The sequence below is a fragment of the Pezoporus flaviventris genome, unplaced genomic scaffold (genome assembly GCF_033815535.1).
Source record: "Pezoporus flaviventris isolate CSIRO_AGI_PZ_B2104156 unplaced genomic scaffold, CSIRO_AGI_Pfla_v1 ptg000007l, whole genome shotgun sequence".
Classification (NCBI taxonomy): Eukaryota; Metazoa; Chordata; class Aves; order Psittaciformes; family Psittacidae; genus Pezoporus; species Pezoporus flaviventris.
In genome coordinates, this window is record NW_026892555.1 from 19,273,589 (window position 1) to 19,285,858 (window position 12,270).

A 12,270-nucleotide genomic window follows, 5' to 3' on the forward strand; every position below is an offset into this window, starting at 1 on the left:
TGTTGTTGATCTCTTGTTCCTGATAATTGTGGTTCAAGAGAAATGCCCTGTCCAGTCTGCTATGCACCACAGTACCTTTTAACTCAAGGTAGTTTAGAAAAGGCTTTCTCTTCATAGCCATTCAGTTACAGCAGTTCTTCAATTTACAGAATTGCAAGGGTTTTGCTAATGGCAAAGGCTTAATCTTGATATTGAAGAATTTAGCTTCAGTTGAGATATGAGTGCATGATTTTTTTCTGTAGAGAGTGACTGGTGTAGCAGCAAAAATAAAGGTAATTTATATGTGGGGTTTATCACTAAGGCTTTTTCATTTATCATTTCAACAGTCGAGTTAATTTCTTTGTAAAACACAATCTGGATGTAACGGAGTCCCAAGATACATGGTGTTCTTCCAAAATGAAGTTACAAAATTTGATTTTAAAATCATGGTAGACAATGTCACGCATACCAATTTTTTGAGTGCATTTAACAATATTAATTGCTTCGCTGTACGTTCATATTAGTTTTGCTCAAATTGAAATTAAAGCAGGGGTTTCATTTGAGTCTTCATGCTATTTCAGATATATCAGTATTTAAATAAACTTCTTGTTCTTTGTCTGAAACCTCCAAGGTCATGTACTTGGAGTGCAAAAGCTTGTCTTTAGTCTGAATGTTTTGACTAAGAGGGACATTAATTATTGGGGTGGAGGTGTTGGTGTCTGGCTATGCTTTTTGAAAACTGAATCTGAGTGAAAATTAAAGGAGAAGCTCATTTCAGGACTGTAGGCTTGGGTTTATGTTCTGAAGTTATATGCAGGTAATCCTTTGAGTCTGATGCTAATCTCACTTTGAGAGTGAGATGTGCTACATAGGCTAGGGGGAAAGAGATGTAGAGTAACATCCTAGAATGCTGCACTGTGGTTAGCCTCCATTAGTCTGAGCATCACTGCTACTGTTTGGGTTACAAATATATAGAACTTGGCAGCTATTTTTTCCCAAACATACAATGTTTTTGAAGTGTGAAAGCATTGGTTTTTTTTTCCATACTTTGCTCTTACAGTTTTCCTCTGCAGTTTTTTGGAATGTTGCTGCTGCAACATTTTCCTTGTAGCTAGCCCCACTCCCCTGGCTATTTTCATATCTGTGATGAAACTGAGAAGATGTTAGTGAGCCAAATACCTTCCAAGACTATGTTTTTTTATCTTTCACATAGTTTTGTTTTCCTTTTCAGGCTTCATACAGGAGTGTAGGGCTCATGGCTCTTGGACCAGGATGTTTGGAAGTGACATTGTGAGGTTGTGGGTTTTCCAGGGTGGGGTAGGTGGTATTTAATGTATTTCTATACGGACCAATAGGGGACAAATGTCACAACTGCTGGGAAACCTGAAGGTAAACCTAGTGTCACCTTGCTTCTGTGGTCAGTCAGCTGTGAGACACAAATCAAAAGGAATGAGTTTGTTTGTTTCTGCCTGCTCCTAAAATAAGACAGCATCCTAACCTGCAGGACTTGAGTTGGGATAGGTAAAAACTGACAAAGGTCAAAGGGGACTGGCTTTCTGCTGTGAAAATAAAATGAAATTTTATGGACGAGTCTCAGAATCAGGGACCAGCTTCGACCATAATCATGCTTTGAACTTTTGAGAGTTCTTTGAAGTTATTCAAAACAGAAAGACACCTCAGAAATTGAGAGTTGTTCCATATTGTAAGCACACTCTATAGAGTCCAACTCATTTTGTAACTAGTTGGCTGATTTATTTTTTTAATTGCAGTGAAGGCATATTTGGATATATTACCAGCATGGGTGGTAACAAACCCACATGTACTTAATTAGAAAGCCATTAAAAGTACTTTTCAGGCTTTTCGTACCATAGGTTACTCATAACTTAACATATAGGTGTCATGGTTTAAACCCAGTCAGGTAACTCGTTCACTCACTCCCCCCTTCTTGCCCTCCTCGTACTCCCGGAGGGATGGAGAGGAGAATCGAAAAGAATGCAACTCCCACGGGTTGAGATAAGAACAGTTTAGTAACTAAGGTATAACACAAATCACTACTGCTACCACCAATGATAATAATGATAAAGGAAATAACAAGGGAAGAGAATACAACACCTCAACACCAGCCGACCAATAACTTGCCCCCCTCAGCCCCACCAAGCACCGACCGATACCTCCTCCAACCCCGCAGTCTCCCAGCCCTTCTGGCTAACTCCCAGTTACCTCCTGGGCATGACGTGCTGTGGTATGGAATACCTCTTTGGCTAGCTTGGGTCAGGTGTCCTGTCTCTGCTTCCTCCTGGCTTCCCCTCCTCCCTGGCAGAGCATGAGGCTCACAAAGTCCTTGGCCAAACCAAAACATCGCTGTCAGCTCTGTTCCCAGGCTGAAAGTCAAAACACTGCACTGCACCAGCTACCAAGAAGGAGAAACATGACTGCTACTGCTGAACCCAGGACATTATCCACCCCGTATTCCATACCATTCACGTCATGCTCAGATCCCACATTTTCAATATACTCTTATCTTAGTGCATGGACCAGTAGCTATAAAGCTGCTGAGTCCATCTGGTCCATGATGTCAGTCTCCATCTCTTGTACCAGTCTTCCAGAGCAGGAGAGACTGTGTGCAGTGTTCACACTCGTGAATAACCTGGGCAATAGTGTCCATTGCTAAGTCCACCCCTTGATCATGAGTCCATCTCTATGTTGCATCTCTGCTCTGATGGCCTGAAGTGCCATGGGCCCACCAGGCTCAAAATAATTCACTGTCCCCTTAAGCAGTTTCTGCAGCTTGTTGCTGGGGACTCCATACAGCTGCCTTCCATCTCCGACGCTTCCAAAGCACTGGAGGGGCCCAGTGGACTAGATACTTGCCCATACTGTCCACACACCCTGCCACTCATGACTCTCCAGCCTTGGGGAAAATCTCTTGGTCCCCCTGCATCGTCGTCTAACCCCAGCCAAGACCCAAACCTGACTCTGCTTAACTTTTGAGATCAGACAAAATGGTCGTGGGTAGCACACAGTCTGTGTGTGTGCCAACATGCTGATCCCCATCACAATCAGCAGGCAGGTCCCAAGGGTACCCAAAGGCCATTCAAAACCTTCAGAACTCTCAGTTGATGCTGCTGCACTTGTCACTGGGGCTGGTGTAGCTGCTGTGCTTGCCGGCTCTCCCACCGCCAGCTTCTCTTTTCGTGAGTCCAGCTCTTCCTCCTCTGCCTTGCTGGGAAATGCTGCGTGGTCTCCTGGATCCTCCTGGGGCTCGGCGGGCGGCTTCCGGGAAATGCTCTCGGCCGTCGCAGGGCTGGGCTCCTCTGCGGGGCTCGGCTCCTCCGCCGCCTTATCCCGCTGCTCGGCAGCCGCCTCCTTCCTCTCCTCGACGGCCCCGACCTCCTCCACCGGCAGCCGTCCCCTCGCGGCCTCCGGTGCCACTCTCCCGGGCCGCTTCAGCAGCCGCCGGCTCCCGGGGCCGCTCCCCCTCGGCTCCCCACGGCCTCACCAAGAGGGAAGCGAGGGCGAGGGCCAGGCCGGTGAAGAGCAGCCGGACGGCCAGGTACAAGTCCACGGCCACGTCCGTCCCACCCTGCTGCTGGAGCCCGCCCGTATTACAAGCCATTGCCATAAAGCACAGTGAGACAAAAACCTTAGCCCAAGCCCCACACTTGATAAACACTAACACAGCAAATACCGGCTCTAAGTAAGTTACAACATTCTGAAACTGTGAGATCAACAAGAACAACTCTGAGAGCCAATAAATCAGCATTGTGACGAATGACTATTAATCCGGTCAGATCTGTCGTTATCTCAACCCCTCGAGCCCCACGTTGGGCACCAAAAAGAACTGTCGTGGTTTAAACCCAGTCAGGTAACTCATTCACTCACTCCCTCCTTCTTGCCCTCCTCGTACTCCCGGAGGGACGGAGAGGAGTATCGAAAAGAATGCAACTCCCACGGGTTGAGATAAGAACAGTTTAGTAACTAAGGTATAACACAGATCACTACTGCTACCACCAATGATAATAATGATAAAGGAAATAACAAGGGAAGAGAATATAACACTTCAACACCAGCCGACCAATAACTTGCCCCCCTCAGCCCCACCAAGCACCTCCTCCAACCCCGCAGTCTCCCAGCCCTTCCGGCTAACTCCCAGTTACCTCCTGGGCATGACGTGCTGTGGTATGGAATACCTCTTTGGTCAGTTTGGGTCAGGTGTCCTGTCTCTGCTTCCTCCCGGCTTCCCCTCCTCCCTGGCAGAGCATGAGGCTCACAAAGTCCTTGGCCAAACCAAAACATCGCTATCAGCTCTGTTCCCAGGCCGAAAGTCAAAACACTGCACTGCATCAGCTACCAAGAAGGAGAAACATGACTGCTACTGCTGAACCCAGGACAATAGGTTTACCAGTAGTTTAACGTATCTCGTATCCTATTTACAAATTTATTTTTCTTTTTAAACAGAGTAAATGCTTGTGGTTTTATCTTGAGTTTTGTCCATTTGAATTTTTTAACTCGGGTGCAGTTGCTGACTGTATCTTAAGCTTCAGGACTAATGTTGACATATATTTCTCTTTAATACTTCACATTTCAAATAAGTGGTCCATTTGTCATAAGTATTTATAAGAGGATATGAAGGAGATGGGTATAGTCCTGGTACTCAAGTGATTATTATTATTTTTTTTTTAAGAAGCTACCACAAAAAAAAAAAGTGATGGAATGCATCAGTTTTTGAAAAACAAACCTGGTTTCTTGCAGTCAGAATGGATTTGTGCAGGAGATTCTCAGTGTCTGTCTTCCAGCGCTGTGCTGTCACACAGAGCGGTACTAACCAGATCCCGTAACTAATGTGAGCAAGCTTTGCATCAGGTTTTGTTTGGTGGCACACGTTTCAGTTTAAAACTCCAGGTTCAAATGGGAATGAATAGTAATTATTTCTTTAAAACATCAAGAAATATGAAGGCTTCCTGGTGACCTAAGAATTTTTTTTAATATACTCTTGCTTTGCTGCATTAAATAGACTAACAGGAATTTCAAAGATAATTACATTCCCATACCTTACTGGAAATTTCTGATGTGTTATCTGATATATTGATACCCTGGTGGGCTCAGTTTATACGGAACCATGTGACATAGTTATTGAGATCATATAAAGATCATTGCCTAAAAATTTCATAAAGATGTTGGCAGTTAGTAATGTTTAAATGGCATCTGAATACACTTATTTTATTGACAGTTCCCAATAAAAAAGGAAGAAGTAATCTGAGAGGTTTCTAAGGTTTGTCTTTCATATATTGGGAAGGAAGTAATTTAAAAAATCCACCTTATTTTGATACTAAAATACTTGGATCTGAATCAAGGTTTCATTTCCCTGCCCATGGCAAGGGGGTTGGAACTAGATGGTCTTAAGGTCCTTTCCAACCCTAACTATTCTATGATTCTGTGATTTATTACACATTAATGCTTCTAACTAATCACTGAAGTCAATTTGACAATAAATGTGACATAACTTTATGTCAACAGATTGTTATTAATTGTAAATATGCATGAAGCATATTTAGATGGAAAATACTAGTACTACATTTTTGGATAATGAGTTTAGTTTTCTTAATTTAACACATTAAAGTCAATATGTACAGGATTTGGATTCAAGCTCCTATTTTAATATTCTTCTCATTGTTACTGATTCGTAGTATTCTCATGTTTTGTTACTGTCTTTTTATCAGAACTGATTACATTAAAATTCTGTGGGTTTTGTTTTCCTGGGTTTTATGTATAGGCAGCTTGTCTGTCATTCAGATTCTTGGGGGCATCAGTGGAGTGCCCAGATTATTGATGTCTTCAATGTAATTACTTAGGGGGCTTTCATATTTCTAAATGTTTGCGAATGCCTTTTTTTCTTTCTTTTTTTTTTTCCATGCTGTTCATTTTCAGTGTTCAGTAACAACTACAGATACAGTTGTATGTGCTGATAACCCTTTTTTGAAAATAAAAAACAACCAGTGAAAAATCCCTACTGTAATTTTGAAAGATGAAATAGCAGTAAGCTATTTTTAGCTTAAAAGAAGAGGTCTTGAAATGTGTTACTCTTTTCCTTATGTTGATGGAAATAATGGGAAACAAGACAATCCAAAATGTGCTTCTGTGGAATTGGTTACAAGCAAAATCACTTTACAGCAAAGATGGTGTTTATTTTGTAAATGTAGAGCTGTTACTGAAGACACGAAATCAGAGCAGCAAACACTCCTTAGCATGCCAGTCTATATGCAAAGTGAAGAAATTAGTTGGAGAATAGCTTTTTAAAACTTAAAAGATGTTTTGCTTTTTAAAATAGTTTAATTGGAAGATAGTTTGTCACTAATAGATTATTTGAAAGTTTTTGTTTTAAAGTACTTCTTTCTTTTGAATGTTGAGAGGAATAGTTACTGTGTGGATTTTTTTCTTTCTTTCAAATTGAGACAAAGCAACTAGGTATGTAAATCTGTGCAGTGAAATTAGTACATAAAAGGCAACACACATTACTTTTAAGAGTCCAAGAGTTTACTTTTCAAACAAAAACACTTTGCTGTCCTTCTACATATTCTGATAGTCAGGTTTCTAACCTTATTATGTTTTAAGGAAGTAACAAACTTAGTCTTTGTGCATTTGGTGTTAACCATGGGAACAGTTTGAGAAACATTTTATTTGTAACCACTGCAACGCACCAGCATTGAGATGCTTACTTAGGTGTATATGTACTAGGTCAACTCTGACCATGTCCTTTAACCTTGGTATGAAAGGAATATTTTTTCTTCAAGTATTTAATGTTCTTGTTACCCAGACATATCACACGTACATTGTAGTGCTGGACAAACAGCTGTTTCCACCACATGTATGAAAATCTGCGTAACATGGCAAATGTTCAGTATTACAAAACTTTGAGGGATTCAGAGTTGTGGTTTTATATTTTGCTTAGTGATGTATTTCACATTTTAGATTCACTGCTTATGTTCAAAGGACCTTATTTATGAAAGTAGCTTTTCTTCCTGAAATGGCTGGAAGATTTTATTAAAAATTTGCTTTAAATATTAAAAGATGTTGAATAAAGGAGAGGAGACTGAGAGCTGTTCAGTGCTAGAAATGTGCACCAATACAACTTTTATCTGTCACATCATGTACCAGGGCTACCCCCTGTCAGCAAATGTATTCACTTTAGCTGACTTTTACTTTGGTGGAGTGCAGAGTAGTAGGACAAGTAGTAGGACATTTGGAGGAATAACATTTTTGTCTCTAACTCTTGACCATGTGGGTTTCACTGTTCATCTTTGCAAGTATATTTCCATTTAATGAACATTAATGGGGATTTACTCTTAAAGGTAGCTAGTTTCTGTCTATATCTGAAACATCTTTCTGGAGAAGGGGTTTAGGCTGCAGTTGGTTATGAAATAGATGTCTTTCCGTGGATGTTTCTATTTGCATAGCATTTACTTACAAAGTGTGATAGGAGAAGGTGGGGGAGATGGACTGAAATAAACCTTTCTTGAAAAGAAAACAACATTTAAATAGATGAAAAATCATGCAAAGTCCACCATCTAAAATGCCTGAAGTTTGTCAAAATTCTTTGTTACTATCAGTTTTTTGTTCCTTAACTTTATAGTACATTTAATTGTTCTGGTATACTAACGATACTTGAGTTCTTTGTTTTTTTCATTGTATAGTAACTTTTCCTCTAGTTTTTCTCTTAAGTTTTGTCATAAAATGAGCGTGGGACCTTAAATGTTTAATATTAATTAAAATAACTTCAGTTTTATTCTTTCTGTTCTATAAAAGAGTATCTGAAGAATTTTTACAAATTTTATCTTGGAAATTAGCTTATTCATTATGTTTAATTTTAGGAAATGGTGCTCTTGCAGAACATTCTGAAAATGTGCATATTTCAGGAGTGTCAACGGGTAAGTCATTTTTTGTAATGTTTAAATTTCATGCATGACTTAAATAGTAAATATTGAAAGCCACCTGGTATCTTATGAAGAGATATTTGGCTATAAAAATTATTACTGCCTTTTGCAGCATGTAATAAGGAATGAAGCAACTGGAACATGGAAAAATTGTCATAAGATAAAATTGATACCTGCATGCTCATGAACAGATTATGCCTTTCTAAGTGGACTGCTTAATTATTTTTCCATACAAACACTGAACTAAGAGAAAAGTTGGTTTAAGTTGAATTGATATTTTCTTTCCATAGTAAAGTTTTCATGAAATGAAATTGCTACTATCAAATAATATAAATCCAGGAGTTACGTGTTTCACCTGATTAGATTGAAGCAGTAACTGAAATTACAGTTTACTGCACAGTTTCCTTAATACAAGAAAAAAAGAGTTTCAGAACTTGTGAATCTGAGAAACTGATGAGATGCTGAGGGTATATGGGGTATAAAAGCACCATGCATTGCTCATAGATTGCTGCGTTCCCTGCCAGTAAATCAGTCTTGGGCTTCTTCTGGGTAGGAGCCGTGGCTGGGACTGTGTTACTGATGTGACTGTATGTCTGTTAAGGCATTAGGTGATACCAGTCTATAGCCTTTGTTCTTCAGATGTTAAGCAGTGTCAGCTAAGCTGCTGGTTGTGTTTTCTGATACAGATACTCAGAATGTGTGCAACTGGGAAGATAAACACTCTTCTTCAGTGGGTAGAAGAATACAAGCCAGATTCTTTTCATAGGGAAGCTTCCAGTAATCCCTGGAAATCACACAGATTTTCACAATTTTCTCCTAAAATAAGAGTCAAAATGTGAACTCATCCTTTTTAACAACAGCTTGCACATGTTGCTGTAGTTATTGCTTCAAATACTACATTGCTATTTGTGTACATGGTTAAATTTTTTGGATAAATGTGTGGACAGTGCGTGGTCTCTGTTACCCGACACTTTCTTTTTCCCTTTCACCATTTGCCACACGGACTGTCAGAAGTCTAATTATAGAAGACCTTTGCTACCCATTCTTATGCTGCATCATGGAGAAAGTTGTTCCTGTGCAACAGTAGTAATGCACCAAGTATATCATATAGTATTTTCATGGCACATTGTAATTAATAAATGACAACACAGGTACTTGCCACTGTTGGAACAGTTGTTGCTGGAATTGCATTGTACGAGATACACGGCCTAAAATCTAGCTATGCAGCTTTCAGGATATGTTTTAACAATCCTTCACCTCATTGTTTAGTTCAACAGTCGTGTCACAGGTTGCAACACAGGCAGAAAAGCATCTGTTGGGTAAGAAGCAAATGGAATTTTTGACTCTGCTTTCAGTACTTTGGCCAGCATGCTTGAACAGGCAGTGCCAAGAAGAGAACATAATGTCCTTTCCGCACAGGATAACAGCAGCTGGTAGACAGACCTTTTAACTACTGAGAAGAAACATCCAGTGAGGACTTCATTTAAAAATATATGTTAAATAAATAAAGCTATCTAGAAAAGTATTTTGGTGGTCCTTTGTTGTATTACAACATTCCAGCTGGGGAAAATAAATGTCTTGCTCTTAAAGTTTCTGTCTTAATATAAAGTTAAAATTCTTAACTGGAGAATTTTGAGGTAATGGGGATGGGGGTGGCCTGTTAATGAAAACCTAGAGAAAGCGAGAAAGCGTGTAGACAGATCTGGTGGCATTTTCCTTACAGTCTTTGTACATCTTACATGCTAGATTTATGGCTCAAGTATAAAAGATGTGAATGGATTTAGATCATTTTTTGAGTTCTTTCAAAACCATCTGGGTTTCCCAAACATTTTTTATTGAACTTGCAGATTATATAGTTCATCAAGCATACCTGGACAGCTTTATATTTATCAGAACAATTTTAAGCAGAGTTATAAAATAGAACCAAAAATATCTGGCCTTTAATCTTTCTAAATCCAACTTTAACTTGGTTTTGAAAACAAGCAAGTGATTTTCTTGGACGGTGCTGTTGAGAAGGGATTTGAAATGAAAATATTGTCTTGATGGTAGATTTCCGATCATGCTGCCACTGTAAGGCTACATGACCTACCTTACTAAATTGTGTTTTAATAGCACAGACCTCCTCGGTCTTTGGTATTTATGCTTCTGCTGTATATTGTATCTGCCAAGTTACAGGTGCACCTCTAATATATGAGCATGTTTTTCCTACCCATAGTAGTAATGGAATGTTGTCTCTTGTGTATAAGCTATCACTAGAGAACAAGTATGAAATATTTTCAGGTCTATCCTTGAGTTATGTTGCACCATAATTGTCACAACTGCCAAACTGATCTCCCCTTTTTTCCCCTCCTTTTCCCCCTGCACCCCTTCTTAAAGAACTTCTGCATTGGTGAAAACAATTGTTCCTAACAAAAAAAAAATACGGTGATTCCTTTTCACCAAGTGTGTCTCTGTATTGCAGAGAAAAGGGCGTTTTAAATGAAAGCTTTTCAGCTTGACCTGGAGGCAAAGATTCCTATGCCTTCTTCTCCTGTAGTTCTCCAAATAAGACTTTTAGTGGCTCCTGAGAGTTACAAATGCAATAATTATCCTCCCTATTCATGGTTTAGACTTTATCGCAACATTATTCTCTTTTTACTCTAAGCTGTTTTAAACACCTTCAGATGATTTATCCAGCTGCATTCATGTCCTTACCATGTCCAATATAATGCACACCTTATCATCTTGTGATTCACATTGAAAGCTAATTCTTTTATCTTTTCAACTAATCTCCTGGCATTACTGTGAAGATAAATCCCTAATCTCCTTCTCCCTGCTTTTCTGAAGTGACTTTTTTCCTTGACATGTTGTTCACTGTTACTACAGGTACTTTACTTCTCTAGATATTGCTATACAGAATTTTTGCATAGGTTTCTTAATGATTTTCTTGTAACTTGCAAGTTGAATTTGGTAGTGTGAAGTTTTCACTGGCTGTCTCCTGTTTACCAGCCAACATCCCGTAGATAGTTTACAGTCATGTTCCATAATGTGGGGTGGTGAACTAATTTCAGGAAGAAGGGAATAAGGAAAACTATTGTATGTGGTTTTAAAAAGTCTACAGGAAAATCCAGGCACAGCTTATCCTCTCAGCATTTTTTTTTTTAACTGTTATTTTTTACTTTAGCCTGTGAAACACTAAATAAGAAAAATGTAAAGTAGAGTGCCTTTAAAACTGTTCTACTTCAAAAGGTTATCCTTGATTTTAAAAATCTTGCTGAGAAATTATTCTCTCTGAAAATGATAGCACTTCTGAAGTGCAGCATCTACGCAGTTGATCTTGACCTTTATACACTTTTTAAGCAAGTGGGAGATTTCTGTTGTCTCCCGAGTTACAAATAAGGGATTTCTGTGCATGAATGTATGCTAAGTATTCAAGTACATAATCTAGCTAACCTGAAGGAAGGTTCCCTTGTAATTCCCTTCTCAAGTCTGTTCCCTTTTATTTTTTGAACCCCCACTTTTTCATATGCACACTTTTATTTCAGTTTCGGTTGTTCCTGGCTTTTTCCTCCCTACAGTTATTGTACACTCTACCCTGTATTTTAGGGGTCGTGATCGTTCTTGCTTCCTCATGCTCTTGCTAGCATCTCCCTTCCCACATTGGATAGTGCTGTAAATGGTCATACTATGCCCTCAGCTGCTTTTGTGGAAACAGAGAAAAAGCCATCTTAATTAAAGTAATATAGAAAATATAGTGATATCGCTGGTATTGCAAAGTCAAAAAATCCGAATTTGAATAAAACTGAAAGTTTTCATGGTGCTCTGAAAGTGCTACCTTGGTTATACTGGTTTTCGATGTGGAATTTCCTCCTTTCAAACTCATGCAATGAGTAAAAGTTACTGCTTATAGTACTGCAGGGTTTGGATCAAGTAGATTGTAGTTGTCAGGGTCCACTGACAACTGTGCCAGCATTGGATGTTGCAAAGCTAATTACATAGTAATTTAAAGTTGCCATAGCGGTGTTTGGGGGTTCCTATTCAGCTGATGGATGCTGTACATTTATAGCATGCTTAAGTTTTTGGAGGTGAACTTTGTAAAATTGAGTGAACATACATTGAATGGGTTATTTTTATCTTCTGGTGTAAGATTTTTCTTAGGCAGCTTTTGAAACTTCCTTGTTCTCTGTAACAAGGTCTCATATGTCAGTTTGTAAATATCTAAAATCAGGTGAATATAGTAGTAGTGTAGTTTCAGCCGAAGGCAACTTATTTTAACCTGAGCACTATTTCAGTAATAACAAAGTAGTGCGTGGAATTGCTTGATAGACAACCTTGGTACAAAATGTTGCGTGCATTCTTCTAGGTTTTTTGCAAGATTTTG

General features: G+C 39.2%; 1 protein-coding gene across 2 annotated transcripts in view; it reads left to right on the plus strand.

Moving 5' to 3' along the window:
* Positions 1-12,270, plus strand: part of LRP12 (LDL receptor related protein 12) — a 53,988-nt gene that overhangs the window by 25,804 nt on the left and 15,914 nt on the right. Inside the window, exon 2 of one of the 2 annotated variants that reach the window (XM_061447890.1) lies at positions 7,848-7,904. The exons of the other annotated variant lie outside the window; for it this stretch is intronic. Within the exon in view, the coding sequence (XP_061303874.1) occupies positions 7,848-7,904 (57 nt within the window). The remainder of the gene's footprint in view (positions 1-7,847; positions 7,905-12,270) is intronic. 2 annotated transcript variants of the gene reach the window in all.